The sequence below is a fragment of the Neolamprologus multifasciatus genome, chromosome 18 (genome assembly GCF_963576455.1).
Source record: "Neolamprologus multifasciatus chromosome 18, fNeoMul1.2, whole genome shotgun sequence".
Lineage (NCBI taxonomy): Eukaryota > Metazoa > Chordata > Actinopteri > Cichliformes > Cichlidae > Neolamprologus > Neolamprologus multifasciatus.
In genome coordinates, this window is record NC_140456.1 from 34,376,034 (window position 1) to 34,391,811 (window position 15,778).

The 15,778-nt window shown below is 40.6% G+C and overlaps 2 protein-coding genes across 7 annotated transcripts in view; one reads left to right on the forward strand and one right to left on the reverse strand.

The window, feature by feature from the left end:
* Nucleotides 1-12,023, forward strand: part of xkr4 (XK related 4) — a 30,442-nt gene extending 18,419 nt beyond the window's left edge. The window contains exons 3-4 of the mRNA XM_085141120.1: nt 3,311-3,665; nt 3,945-12,023. Of these exons, the coding sequence (XP_084997246.1) occupies nt 3,311-3,665; nt 3,945-4,548 (959 nt within the window). The 3' untranslated portion in view covers nt 4,549-12,023. The remainder of the gene's footprint in view (nt 1-3,310; nt 3,666-3,944) is intronic.
* Nucleotides 1-15,778, reverse strand: part of tmem68 (transmembrane protein 68) — a 287,792-nt gene that overhangs the window by 256,267 nt on the left and 15,747 nt on the right. For 2 of the 6 annotated variants that reach the window (XM_085141124.1, XM_085141123.1), the window contains exon 9: nt 14,271-15,615. In XM_085141124.1, the coding sequence (XP_084997250.1) occupies nt 15,511-15,615 (105 nt within the window). In that variant the 3' untranslated portion in view covers nt 14,271-15,510. Of the gene's footprint in view, nt 1-14,270; nt 15,616-15,778 lie in introns of those variants that run through there. The other 4 variants (XR_014870819.1, XR_014870817.1, XR_014870816.1 and 1 more) reach the window with 4 other exon arrangements.

A 15,778-nucleotide genomic window follows, 5' to 3' on the forward strand; every position in this document is an offset into this window, starting at 1 on the left:
ACAGCTTCACCTTGATCACAAACTACGCCACCGTCAAACCAAAACATAACATAAAATTCAATGAAATAGTAAGACGAGTGAAATAAAGACATAAAATGATCTATATAACATACAAACATACCTCGCTGGCTGAGCCATGCTTTGAGGCAGAAATGAGCACTTTACAGATACTTTTAAGAAACAGCTTTCTCTGAATTAAATTGGCTTCTCTTGCTTCAACTTGCCATGGGCGTGCACATCAACATGGGCGTGCACATCAACATGGGCATGCATCTCAACAAGTACACCAGTGGAACCAACATGCAGTATAATAGTTCCTACATGAGAATTTTCACAATAAATAACCTAATGGCATATAAAATATGCATAGTGCAAAAGAAAATACATTAACTGAAAGTAAGGCAGTAAAATGTGGTGTTAGGTTTGTATTGCTGATCGTCATTTATGCTTAGAAATATTTACTCATATATGCTTAGAGTTTTATAATCGATTGCGTGATGATAGAGGTTTGATCCGTCTGCAAAGACTCTGTGACAAAGTGGAGGAGCAGCTGCTCTCCGTTTGTCCCATATGTGTTTACCCTTTTTTTGCACATTGTGCACATTATTCTGTTTCTATGTATTTGCTATGATTTGCTATTTGTGAAGCAACATAGCTTCACTCAGTATCCCGGGTTTGTTTGTGGAAGCGTTTGTTGCCGGCAAATCAAACATTCTGCAAATTAAGGCAAATACTCAGTTACATGTTTCTTTATATTTTATTATGTTACAGATTAAGTCCTTTGTTCATACTTACTTTGTTTGTCTTTTCAGTCTTCATAATTTCTCTTTTTCCATAGAGATGCTTCCTTTTGTTTGTGTTAAGGTTTAAAGGGATTTGTTGAATGTTTTTCCTTTCGTTAATACTGCCATTTAGTTGTGTAAATGTGCGCGTTAGAAGTGTGTAGAGGTTTTGTGTTTTTAGATCATCTGTGTAGAGTTTTAGATCCCTCAGTGTGAGTGAGTGGTACTGGCTGGGCAATTGGAGGGAAATTGATGGCTATTTAAAGCCAGTCGCTACCAGATGCAGCAGAGAGCAGAGGTGAGCTGTGTCACCAGATCTGTGGGCTGTTGAGTTTTGTTAATTGAGTTGATTTTGAGGAGAAGTTTTGTTAAGTTACACATTAAATTAAGTTCACTGTAAATAAATTGCTCACCTCTGGAAATCTGAAATGTCTGCTTCCCACCACCTTCCTTGACGTTCGAGTCTGACTACTTCACAGCCTCCCAGAGTGCTCTGGCAAACACACACATCTTAAGGTCATGAGAGAGGTCGTACCTTCTCTTACTGATTTATGGTATAGGAGGACACCTGCTGTGTATCTGCTTAAGTATAAGTGCCTTTTGTTTAGGTGGACCGCTGGACTCCTGGGACCAGCTTTGGGGAGTCATTCACACACACACACACACAAATACCTAAACGACACACACACAAGGTACTCTTTGTTCTCATGTATGCCTCTGTAAGACGTCATATGTTAATGAACCTATGCATATTCATGTAACCACAACAGAGATCGACAGACCACAGATGACTGTCGCGCATTGCATTGTGGGTACGAGTGGCAGCAAAATCAAGACACTGCATCAAGCGCTAGTATTTCCAGCACCGCTAATCATTAATTCTGCAGTTTTAATCCCTACTTGCATTTTATTTGCCCCCAAAACAGAACGGAAACATGGCAGCTCCGCACAAAGACAGACGTGATGAAGAGGCAAAAAAAAAGTAGGAGGAAAAACTCAAAGGAGTGAAAGAGTCAGACCCACACGAGCACATGGGAGAAAAAAAATTAAGACAGACTTTTGCGAGATCTCGCAAAACAAATTCGGGATCTCGCAAAAGTTTTAGCCGCATTCTTCGGAGGCCGCTAGCTCGAAGCGGACCGGGAGGTCGATGCACAATGTGCCGGGAAAGCGGTGTTCCTCCCGGCTGTAGTAGGTCTCGACCTCCCGTTAGCTTCGAGCTAGTGGGTGTCAGATCTCCGAAAACGTCGGAGCACTTTTGCAAATATGTGATGTCTTGTAAACCGAGCAGGTATCTGACGTTTACACAACTACATTCACGCCTCAAAACATCTTAAAAGTGTATTTTGTGACCCAGAAAGAGTAATATTACAACTAAGTAGCTGCCGCCATTGTTGGAATTCAACTTTTGTGAGATCTCGCAAAACTTTTTGCGAGATCCCGAGTTTGTTTTGCGAGATCTCGCAAAAGTCCGTCTTAATTTTTTTTTCTCCCATGTCTCCTGCGGGGCTCTGTAAAAAATAAATCAACAATGCAACAAAACAAAACAACATACTGAAACAGTTATTCATCACTTGCTTGCTTCAGTACAACACTTGGGCACATATATGCGGACGTTTCGTGGCTGTTTCGATCTCGCTCTCTCTTCACCGATCAAATCCGGCTGTGGTAGCAGCTTTAAACTCGGTATGACCAGGCTGATAGAGGGGCCCAATCACATTCCAGCATTTTGTCGGCTGGTTTTCCTACAAAACACAACAAACACTAGCCTGCAAAGCCACAGTGAACAAAGCAGCATAGCAACGAATTCAATTCAAATCAATATAAGACTTATTTGTAACCTACATCAACAATTATGTTATAATAAATTACGTAATAACTACAACAGAAGACTGACCTTTGCGGGAATGTTTGGAGCAAACTAACACGTGAGCTGGATGTTCTGGGATGTTATATTTGGTCTTCGAATGGCTGCAATCCAGACCATCCGTCGCCTCTTTGTTACTTCGGAAACATGGCTCGAACAATTTCTCTTCCACGACGTAATCCGATAAAAAACAATAAAAAACGATAAAAAACTATCTCTTTACCCGTCGGCTTCATGGCTGTCATGCGGCTATTGCAGTTAATAATACAACAGCTTCTTGCCATTCTTTGTGTTTCTTTTTATCGCTGTGTGACTGTTTTCATGTGAAAGCCTGCGTGCACTAGTACCTCTTGCCACTCGTACCTACAATCCTTTGCGGTTTTACCCCAGAAATGACGTCACATTTTCAGTCTCTATAAAGATCAGTGCTACGAGGGAGCTGACGAGAGCGACCGGCGTTCGAGCAGAAGGAACGGCGCCCGTCACAGTCCTCTCCCTCGTGCACGAGTAACACAAAGAGCTCTGGTGACTTGTGTCTTGCTTTTGCCGTTGTAGTAGAATTGTGTCGTTCCAGCGGGACAGACAGATCCATCATGTGGTGCTTCTGTAATCCATCCGTTATGTGGTTGTGAAACCAGTTGTTTTCTCTCTGTCTCTTTAGGAATGACAGCTGCAGCCTCCCTCGTCTCCATGGCCTGGGCCCTGGCCTCCTATCAGAAGGCCCTGCGAGAGTCTCGGGATGACAAGAAGCCCATCAGCTATCTGGCAGTGATTATCCAGTTCTGTTGGCACTTCTTCACCATTGCAGCCCGAGTTATCACCTTTGCTCTGTTTGCATCTGTATTTCAACTCTACTTTGGCATCTTCATCGTCCTGCACTGGTGCATCATGACCTTTTGGATTGTCCACTGTGAGACAGACTTCTGCATCAGCAAGTGGGAAGAGATTGTGTTTGACATGGTGGTGGGCATAATCTACATCTTTTCCTGGTTCAACGTCAAGGAAGGACGGACAAGGTGAAGACGTTCTCCATCAGTGTGATGTGGTTCAATTTTTAAACAATGCTTTAACTCTTCTGTCATTTTTAAATGTATAAGCGCTCGGTTGCAGTAAGTGCAGTAGTTGAAGCGTACTACCATGCAAAAGAAATTCAGCCATTCCTGTTTCTCGAGCTAGTTTCAACTTTAGCATTTAGTACTGACAACAATCTGTGAGACCTTCAGCTTATTTTAGTGATAGTTGTTTGCAAATACTTGCATTTATTTGTTGTTATTATGTCTCATGTCTCTGTGCAGGTGTCGGCTTTTTATCTATTACCTGGTAATCTTGATGGAGAACACTGCTCTCAGTGCGTTGTGGTATCTCTACCGATTTCCTCAAAATACTGACGCCTTTGCAGTGCCAGCACTCTGCGTCATTTTCAGCAGTTTCCTCACCGGCATTGTTTTCATGCTCATGTACTATGCCTTTTTTCACCCGAACGGGCCACGCTTCGGACACTCGCCAAGTGGCCAAGGCCTTGACCTGGACCCTACTGCTCAGTTCTCCACTCTGCCATCAGAAGGTGCCACCAATTCACTGCGTTCGAACCGAGGTGCTACCACAACTCTAGAACGACACGACGCGGGCAAGTATTCTGAGCGAGATGGCTGCATGCCAGTGTTTCAGGTCCGATCCACAGTGCCATCCACGCCATCTTCTCGTGCTCCACGCCTAGAGGAGAACGTCATCAAGATCGACCTTTGTAGGAACCGCTATCCAGCCTGGGAGCGTCACGTTCTGGACCGCAGCATTCGCAAAGCAATTTTGGCCATAGATTGCTCTTTGACTCCTCCACGGCTGCAGTACAAAGATGATGCTCTGGTACAGGAGCGGCTGGAATATGAGACCACTCTATAGTCCGCTCGGCTTTCGGAAACCCTGCAGGGGCACAGCAACAGAGTGGTATCCTGTGATCACATAAACAGCAACAGGAACTGTGGCAATAAGAATTTGTTACTGGCATCAGTTTCAATATCTTCATCTCCCATTGCTGTCGTTCTTTTTCTATTTCCGGGTATCAGAAGTGTCGAGAAGCAGTCGGGACTGTTGGTAATGGCTGGAGGACCAACTCAGCACAAGTTCAGTTAGTGTCACTGGTGGGATTGCTGCTGGTCAGATTGTTGCTATTATTTTTACTAACACTTATCTGGTAAATGCTGTCTTCTATGGACTAAATACTAAATGACACTCTGCTTAGAACAACAAGAAGCGAGTGTTTAAGGGGTGTTAAGATGTAAAATAATAAAAAGTGTCCATTGTCCATACAGACAGCTTTTAAGTCACCAGATACTCCCACAAAACAAAGGAGACCTGAATTACAAACTCAAACTTGTCCAAATGTGTTGGTGTCCTACCATATCAGCCACAAGCAGGTGGGTACTCTCAGTCATTACTCTCTTTCTCTTAGTGCCAAAAAGGGTCATTGGGAACATCCTTTAGATTCCTCTAGAAACAACTTAGGGGTGCCTGCATAATCCAGAAGGTTCTTCTTTGAGCTGACCGATATTTCAGTGTTATTGGACATCTGTGATCAACACTGGAAGATGGCCAGAAAGTGACCTACGAGAAGACAGTGGTCAAAGTAGCATCTATGAGCAGTGATGGTGTTTTGTTTGGGCAAAACATACTAAATGATGTAAATGAAAAGGGGGCAAAGGTTAAACACTAGCTAATGGTCTCGCTCTAAAAAGGAAGCATTCAAACTTACCCAATGCCAAGAAACAAAATCTTCCTGGCAGCTCAACATAACTATTTGTAGTCCGGCCTCAGAAACACAGCTGCAGAATTATTCGAATCTTTGCTTGTATGTGGAGGGTGAAAGCATGTGGCAGACACCAATGAACCGAAGAGAGAATGATACCGGAAATGGAAATGAGTCGAGGATCGAAACACAGACGAGCAGCCAACTCAGCCATTCCAACCAGGATGTACAGTACTCACGCAACATGCAGCATTTTTCTTTTAGAGATGAAGTAGAGGCTACTGAAGTCATGTGTGTGTGTGTGTGTGTGTGTGTGTAGTTTACACAAAACAAGCAAAGGAACGTGTGGTTAGTCTGTCTGAATAGAATCTTTGCTGTAGGTATGCAGGTGACACGCGTCACCTTTCGAGGAAAAATTGCCCTTTTTAAAAACACTTTTTACATTTTGACTCAACACATTCACCAACCAAACCACACAACATGGTTAGCATAGTGCTGGAAGTGTCCACTGGCAAATGAGAAACCGAGACGGGAAAAAGCTTGATCCTGATCATACTACATATCATGCTCTGGAAAATAAGCGATGGAATACAACCATTTTCCATACGGAACTTTTAATGTGGGTAACAAAGACAGTAAGTGTAAATAACAGAATTCAATCAGAAATGCAATGCTGTGACAGGCGGTTAACCAAAAATGACTATTGGACTACAGCCATGGTGGTGTTAAATGATGAAACTGTAAACATATACAAGCTCCAACAGATGGCGTTTGGGGCCAAAGCATTTTTCAAAGTCCAATCCAAGTATTAAACACACACACATAGTGTTGTGATATGGAAATTACATTTATGAAAATACCTCAAACATTTATTGTTTGAGGTATTGTTATTTTCCAAAATGTTTATGCTGTACTTCCAGTAGCTTGTCATGGATGACCTGGATCAAGATGGTGCCTGTTTTTCCCAAAAGTTTGTTCCAACCTTGTAGCAAGTTTCAGGGGAGTCAGGGGGTCTTACAAAATTCAAAGGTTGATATAGTGCATTACGATGTTGTGCAGTGCACTATAAAAAAATATGAACAATACTGTGTAAGTCTGTGTTTGATGTTACCAGTTAAATTGTCCTGGCCCGGTTGGCGTAGTGTGTATCCCAAACCTTGGAACATCCCTGAAAGAGAGAACCAGAGACTGAAGACATAAGGAGGTGCTGTGCCATCCCATTTGCACCATTCTGCTTACCCTCAAAACCCAAATAACTTTACTTCAAGAAACGCTGGGCAGCAACAGACAATATCACCTCACAGACTAGTTATCTGTTAGTCAAGAATTTTAGCTCTCTCCCTGCTTTTCCTGTGCTAAGATAGTGTCCAGATAAAAGGAATTCTAGGTTTTGTCCAAAGTCTTTGTTTTAAAGCATGGAAAGAGAAAAACACAAAGCGAGTCAATGATAATCAGGATATTCTGACCGGTCATTGCAGTTATTTGAAACCACAGTACAATGGCCGTCATAATCTTGTTTAAACAAAGATATAAGTGAAAAAAAGACTCTGTATTGTGCCCATTACACACTTAGAGAACGTACGGTTACATTGTAACCTTGGTTCTCTGAGTGAGAGATCTCTCCACTCCGTACATATGGAACATGTAACGGAGTTGAGAGATATGATATGATAGAGAACCAGGATGATGTGTATGCAGAATATACTATGCTGGTAAGTGCTGGCATATACCCACCATTTTTTGTGGTTTCTATTAGATAGAAGTTTCAATTACATACTGTATGTTAGGGTTTTTTAATAATTGTGTTTTCTTCGTGGTGACAAGTCAAAAATGTTTTCTGTAAAAAAAAAAAATTCAAAGAAGCAATCTTGAATGATACAGAGATATTTTTGTGCTTACACCAAAGCCTCTGTGTTTTACCAGAGACATACTTTTAAAGGACTATAGCAGTGGTTTTGCACGTTTTAGAAAATCTTTTTGCAAAACCTTTTGCTGTATTTCTCGAGTTTCACTATAGTCTTTGAACTTTTGTTGTTGGTTGTTATTATTATAAAGTAATGCATTGGAGACTTCCTAAGTATCCGGTCATTAAGTCTGACGTCACTAGCCGTGTCTGGGCCTAAACTCCGCTGCAGGTCCATATATCAAACGATCACTATGGCCTTACTGAGAGTTGAAAAACTGTCTAAAGTCTTTCATCTTTAATAAAATGATCAGCGTTCTGCTCTACCAGGTGTAACAATTGAGTCCAGGCATCCATGAAAACGGAATTTATGACATTTAACGGAGTTAGAAGTTAGCAGGAAGTTAGCTCGCTAGCTTCTATCTAAATACAATATAGCATGTCCAGACTGCGGGGTTTTGGAAACAAATTCAAACGTACAGCTCTGTTATCACTTCCAACATAAATGAAGACAGAAAACTAAACAGCAGTGATGTTTGTAGGGTTACTGAAGTTTGGCTAGCTGGTATATAATGATGTGCTACGTGACCGCTAGCGACACAGCTATGTTAGCATAGCATAAACAAGCTAACTTTTTTTCCACTCGATAAAAGTTAACGTGAGTGTTCTCGGTGGTCAGGAACAAATGTAATCGCATGGCAGGATGCTGTAAAAGGACCAAACTTCAGCCAGGAGAACAACTGAGATAATCCATCCACAATACGAGGTTAGTGATTCATATACTGCTGCATGGGCTGGGCTGTAGTTACATCCTAAGGTTTTAAAAACTGAGCTTAAATAAATGATTAGCGGTAATAAAAGCCGAGGGAGGTCAACAGTGATCAGTGACTGTTTTAGGAGCTTTTTGAGATTAAATAGAAGAAAATACATTACATTAAACATGTTAACAACACAAACACCATATTAAATGCAGACTACTTTAGTAGGATTCGTCACGTCATCACTTAACGACCGGATATCTTCATTTAAAAAGTCATACACTGCACAATTTTAAACTGTACTGTAATGAACAAAAATCCACAAAGTAGATATAAATCCACAAATCTGGCAGTCTATAGCCTGCATAAAAATGGCTGCAAAAATCTATTCAGACTGAGCAGGTAGACCTAAAAACATGCAAACAGTGTTACGGCTGAAGTTTGACAACAGATACTTTTATGTGTGTGTGTGTGTGTGTGTGTGTGTGTGCGCAGTGTGAGTTTCCATCAGATATTTTGAGGAGACCAATCTCTATCGTGGCATTAATGTCTCTTCATTATTTTTCGGTTACTTTGAGATTTCCATGGACTTGTGTTTGGTGGAGGAATACACTTGTGCTTTAGTGAAAATGTTGTATACATAAAGCTTTTGTGGGTTCAGCAGAAGCTGCATAACATAAGACAGATGTCCTGAAGTAATACTACAGTAGCTGAATCAACATTAGTGACAACTAAAAAGACTCAACGCTTTAAAATATACTAAACCTGATGATTTTCCATTTAAAGAAGGGACTTTCCCAGACCTATTATCTGGGAACAAACGTGGTGGTGAGTGATGTAGATGTAAAGCGTTTGTCTTTTGTCATTTTGTGGGTTTTTTTGGGATAAAGACACAAGTTTCATGATGGCACAATACTGTTAGAGAAAGGCATATACTGTACTAGGCTGTACATACTGCCTGTTCAGGAAACCAAGAGCAGGCTGTGGAAAGAACTTTCATGATCCCTTCAAATAAAAAAAAAGTGAAATTACTGCTCGTCTTTTTTAATGAAAAAAGTGAATAAAATAAATCAGTAACTAGGCTGTCAGTGGATAAAGTCTAAACATGTATATTTAATTAAAAATAGCACAGCATGTGTCAAACTAAAAAAATGTGAGGTGGCAAATGTAGAAATGGTTCTCAACCACTGCACCGTCCTGGTGCGCAGTTCAAACGCCAGCAGATGTGGTGGCATGCATTAATACGCATGCCATGCATAACTTGCACATCTCTGAAGAAGACAGTTCGTCCACAGGTATTTGGATAGTGACGTAATTTTAGTAAAAGTCGCTCCAGAACAGCTTTCAGCTACATTCATTGTTGTAGATATGGTTCCCCATTTGCAGACTTTTAATTGATGCTTTCTTCTGTACTGAGTTAAGCACCGAGGTTTCTCTGTTGTTTTGGAAACAGTGTTGCAAATGCAGACTTGTATTTCTTAGACATCCAAGCAATTTATTTTAGTTTTCAGTTCAAGCCTTAGTTTACTCATCACCATCAACACACACAGTACATATGTGTGGAACATGAAGCTACCTCAGTTTGTCTCATGAACAAACCCTTACAGATTGTCTGTCAGTTCATTTTCTTCTGTAACACAGTTGACACTTCTGTGTAAATGAAAATATGTTTACCAAAATTAAAATGAATTCCAAATAACAATAAATATTAAACCCTATGAAAACCCTCCAACGTATAACACTGATAGTATGACAGTTATGTGGCATTGCAAATGGGCTGATTGTTGGTTTTACGATATAAAGGTGACTGTTGATGTGATTTGACTATATAAACATTTGACCTGAACAGAACTGAGGATTAGGGTTCAACTAAAACATATTACTTTAGACCTTGTTTGATTAGAACTAGAAAGAGAGCAGATTTCTCCTGTTTTGGCTTCCTGTTAAATCCAGAATTCAAAGTCCTGCTCCTCACATACAAGGTCTTAAATAATCAGGCCCCATCTTATCTTAATGACCTTGTAGTACCATATCACCCTATTAGAGCACTTCGCTCTCGCTCTGCAGGCCTACTTGTTGTTCCTAGAGTATTTAAAAGTAGAATGGGAGGCAGAGCCTTCAGTTTTCAGGCCCCTCTTCTGTGGAACCAGCTTCCAGTTTGGATTCAGGAGACAGACACTATCTCTACTTTCAAGATTAGGTTTCAAACTTTCCTTTTTGCTAAAGCATATAGTTAGGGCTGGACCAGGTGACCCTGAATCCTCCCTTAGTTATGCTGCAATAGACATAGGCTGCTGGGGATTCCCATGATGCACTGTGTGTTTCTTCTTCACTCATCATGTGTTTATACACCTCTCTACATTTAATTATTAGTTATAACAATTAACCTCTGTCTCTCTTCCACAGCATGTCTTTAATCTTCCTTCCATCTCTCACCCCAACCAATCACAGCAGATGGCCCCGCCCCTCCCTGAGCCTGGTTCTGCTGGAGGTTTCTTCCTGTTAAAAGGGAGTTTTTCCTTCCCACTGTCGCCAAAGTGCTGCTCATAGGGGGTCATATGATTGTTGGGCTTTTCTCTGTATGTGTTATTGTAGGGTCGACCTTACAGTATAAAGCGCTTTGAAGCGACTGTCGCTGTGATTCGGCATTTTATAAATCCCAGATGTGCTCCAGTGTTCATGACTTTGTTTTTGCTGCTTTCTGTGTTTAATTTGCCTTAAAATAAAATCTATTTCTATTTTTCCTTCATTTCGACGTCATCACACAGGAGACAATGAGGCTGTACTTTGGGCACAGCTTAGTTTTCTAGTTAAACTGGAAAGCATGCGTGTGTGTCTGTGTGTGAAAGAGAGAGAGAGATGTTTTTACACTCAATAGCAGAATATGTGGCAGTTACTGTGCTTATACTAGCAAAGAAGTTGTTCCTCAGTACTGCATCATCTAAACCCCTCAGACTGTGTTCATTTGTAACATCAGTCGCACAATACTGCTATAGAGGAATGAAGAAGCAATAGAAAATATAGAAAACTTGCAGTTATATTGCAGTTTGTTTCTTGGTTTACTCTTCCTCCTTGTTTTCTTGCACTTTTATTGACTCTAAGAAAAACAATGATCCATGTGTGAGTAAGATGTTCCCAGTAACGCTTATTTATTAACAGCACAACATTTTTTTTGACCAGTCGGTTCCATAGACAAAGTCTACAAACATCAGGGACACATGACACGTGTTAAATATGTAATATAACAATCATAGAGCCATTGCAAAAACTGAATTTAGTTTGACGATCCAACATGTTTTTGACGCGAGACTTAACAGGATATTTGGGGCGGTTGCTATTGGTGTGTAACGGGAAACAAGGCTACAAAGTCTCCATCCACTAGAGTCAAATGTTTGTAGTTGGCTAAATGTAACCAAAGCACAGACACGAGACTCTCATATCTGCATTTAGTCTTAAAGACTTGTTGGAGTGGTTCCACATGACGAGCACATATTCTACTATCACTATAAGATGAGATAAATAGATTGTGTTTTTCTGTTAGTATTGTGGTCCAGCGACTGTCTCTATTCATCATCTATAACAGGTCAAAGCTTTGCTGCTGTGGTCTAGACATACCTGCCAAGCACAATGCAGAATTTAGCTACTGAACCAGGCAAAAACGATACTATGAAGTTTGAATGGTCATTTGTGCAGCAGCAGCAGCTCCAGGTGTGATCGTCCAGTCTTAGTACAAGCACAGTAACCAGCAGGTTAAAACAATCCTGTATAATCATTCTGTACAGATGTCTGTTTAGAGTTGGTTAAACATGGAATACCACAGATAGTGAACTGAACAACTTAAATGCTTATCTGTAAATAAATGTATGCAATGTGTACATGTTAAAAAAGAACATTCCTCTCTTTTTGAGTTCTGACTGTGAAGCGTGTCTCCAGAGGTGCGATGCCACCACGATGGCTCTAAATATGACAGTTTAACACAGAGGAAAAAAAGATAAATGTGGTGTATGTGGTGTATTTAACAAAAAGAAAAAACATGTTTAAGACAAAGTAATATTGGTCTTATCAGTACGTTGCATTGTGTGATGAAAGCATTCAATGGGGGAAAAGTACGTTTTATTGTAAAAAGAATAATTCAAGAATAATAAAAAAAAAATAATCAAAATGAGTTTTTTGTACATATGAGATTTTTGTAAATTTTTATTTGAATCTAATGCAACACAAACTACCAAAATTCAGTTAATAAAGTACACTGTGGTCATTTATCTGGCCTCGCGTTTGTTCATTTTGTAGATTCTCCAGGAGGAGCCACGAATCAAATCACCATCATCGGCTAACCTCCTCACCCAAGGGGCTGGACAGCACAGGACCGGGCTGCTGTGTGCAGAGGATGATCTGATATCGTCGTGTTGGTGTTGTTCCCAGATCATCATGAAAATGTTGTTCCAGGTTCAACATTGCAAGTGACCAATCACATTATTGTGACGTTATTCTTTTGTGCACCAACCCATTCGTGCATTTATGAAATTCCAATGTTGCAAGGACAATATCAATTCTGCTTACCGTTTATTAAAGGGTCAGGGTTAGGGTCCGTTGATCGGCGGACAAAGGCGGTTTCTCGCAGCTTAAGTACAGTTTTTTGTTTTACGCCGGTTTTTCCCGAAGTCGCAAAAGTATGACATCACAACATTCTGATTGGTCACTTGCAATGTTGATCCTGGAACAACCTTTAGTATGATGATCTGGGAACAACACCAACACGAGGATATCAGATCGTGCGTGTGCAGAGTTGCTCGGATTCATTGCAACTAAGATATGACAAAAGACATTTTACAAAAACAATAAAAGATCTCAAACACTTCCATGTGTCTAAATGTATGTCTGGCTCATCTTTTGAGCCAACCTTGAGAAGTGCAGCAGATGGATGCACAAAGTTATCAAAGTATTTCCAAGTGTGAAGAACTGCAGTGAGAACAAGCCTGGCAGAGGCAGGGAACTAAAGAGTCACTCTCAGCCTGCACAGGAAAGGTTGCACACAATCTCCACGTCTGCAGAAGAGGCTCCTTCCAGCCAACCGGAGATGGATTATGCAGACAGGAAGCCCGTCCTCTCAGATGAAGATCTCTTTGGCCGTGTTTGCAGAAAGAACATCAGGGGGGCTAATGATGTTGACCCTGGTAGTTTTTGGTTTTTGTTGAAATTATTTGTTTGTTTGTAAAGTTAAAATAATGTAAGCATCAAAAACTCTGTTTACACATCTGTATGTCTTCTTCTTTATAAGCACGGGTGCAGTAATTAGGCCTGTGGATGTGGATGTGGGGGTTCCTGGTGTGAGCAGTGACTGATGTGGGTTTCAAAGCCCTCTGTTGGAGCCACAGAAAAATGTTTTGCTTGTGATGCTAAAAGTTGTGTTTACCCTTTAGGAGAAAGCTTTGTGTCATTCCCGAGGGAAACCTGTGTGGACTGGATGCTCCCATCTGGACCTGTTGCTGCTCCTGCACAGATTATGCTGTGGACCTTTTTGTAGGACTCTAACCTAACAGGTAACTAAAAGCTGGGAGTAAAGTAGGAGGGATACTCCTGCTGAGGTGAGCAGCTCATTATGCTCACGCCTTGTTTTAAGCTACAGATCGCCGTGCTGATGCATGCACTGCTTTTCCTGTCACTCACTGTAGAGCAACACAACTAGTTTCATAGTAATTTGTTTCTTTATTGATCTTGTAATAAAACTCTTTCTGTGCTATGAACTCCTCTGAGCCCATTCCTCAAATAACAAACAAAGCAACATCTCAGTAAAGACATTTATTAACAGGCTGGAGAAGCTCTCAGTATTTAAAAGTTTAACACATACATTAAAAATACACGTTAGACCTCAACACCAGTGACATCAGTATGGGAAAAGGCAACCAGTGTGCAGACATTAATGCTGACATGTCTCTGAGCTGGCAGTGACACCAGTGTGACAAAAGATCTGCTGAATCACAATATTCATGTTTAGATATTGAAAAATACAGCAATTACACACAAACACACGAACTGTAAGTGTATCTCCAAACCACAACCAAATTTGACTTTACGTTACAAATGATTAGTTAATAACACAACAAAGCACCCAGGGGTAAAACTGACATCACCAAACTGACATGCAGTGTGCACACGGATATGATCAACAGGCTGTTTTTAGCAATGTTGCATTTGTTGCAGCAACAATCAAACACAGTCATGTTCAACATCATCGTCTTTAAACACTGTACTTTGTTTTCTAATGATCAGTCATTGCTTTGGAACTTCAGCACAGTTTTTCCAGTCCAACACCTTTCCTACTCTATCTTTGGGAAGCAGTCAGGGAGTCAGAATTCAAATTTCTACTTTTGTCCAATCAGAAGTCTCAGATAACATATTTGTTGTCTCAATACTAAACAGTGAAAGTCAGCTGGTCACCACTGATCTCCAGCTTCAGAAAAAGCTTTTTGCTCCACACTGTGGCGTTTACATGTCATTTGTTAGGCCCATAAATCCAGGCCTGGACATCGGGCGCTCGCCCCCTCCACATGGATCCCCGATTTGTCATTTCCTGTGAGGTCATCCAGCACCAAGACCTATTTTCCCATTAATGTTTTTGGGGGAATTAAATCATTAGGGCTTTGTTTTTTTTAACTATTCTATTTAAAATTGAATAATAATAATAATACAAAGAAAATACTGTACCAGCCTTAGTAAGAAACTAAGAACTCTTTCCTTGCGTCCTTTCTTTGTATATCCAGACTCGCCTGTAGCTAGCAGTGTTCAGCTGTACTGAAACATACAAAACAAAACAGCTTTCCTCAAAGAGCCGCATGTTACTGTGGATCCTTCCCATCTCTATACGTTACAGGACATCCTTCAGTACCTGAGTGTTGGAGAACGATACAGTACTTCAGTGGTTGGTGGACGTGTGGACTTGTAGTGAAACATTAATGTTCAGCGTTTCTTGTCATCATAAAGCACCCACCCATACCTTTTCTATAAGAAATATTGATCGATTGGTCTAAACTAATCACTGATCAACTCAAAAGGCATCGACAACAAAACACATTTATTTATTAAAAATCATTATGAATCATGATTATGATGTAAATGCACTTTTAAATAAACACATTTGCCTTTTTTCCCACACAAACAGAAAACAATTACATCTAAGGTCACAATAATGTGTCTGAATTCAAATAAATATTTGTTTTCCATCCTTTGAGAGATATTATTATGAAACCTGACTGCATCTTATAAAGTCTTAATTTCAACAGATTCATCTTGAATACGAATATATATAAAAGGGAGTCTATGTAAACAAAAATACATATCAGAGTTGTGCAATAAAAACATCTTCAGATGCACATCTGCACCAAACCTGTGCAGACTGCAGCCACCTGATGCGTTTGGTCACATATGGACAGTTTGTCTCTGTGGTAGTGTCACTGGTGTTAGTGGGCTTTGTATTTGGTGTGGAATCTCTCCAACAAGGCTCTCAGGATGCTCCCTGGGATTTGCTGATGTGTGTCTATCAGAGACTGGACTGCTTGCTGCACCTTCAGAGTGAAAACACAAACAGATTGTTTGAAGATCAACGTTTGGTGGAGAAGCAAAACATCCTCCACCAGTTTAATCAGTTATTAACCAACGAGTTCTTTACACTCAGGGACACTGTTAAGTATCCTACTGGGGGGGGAAAGGACACTGAAAGGACACTGT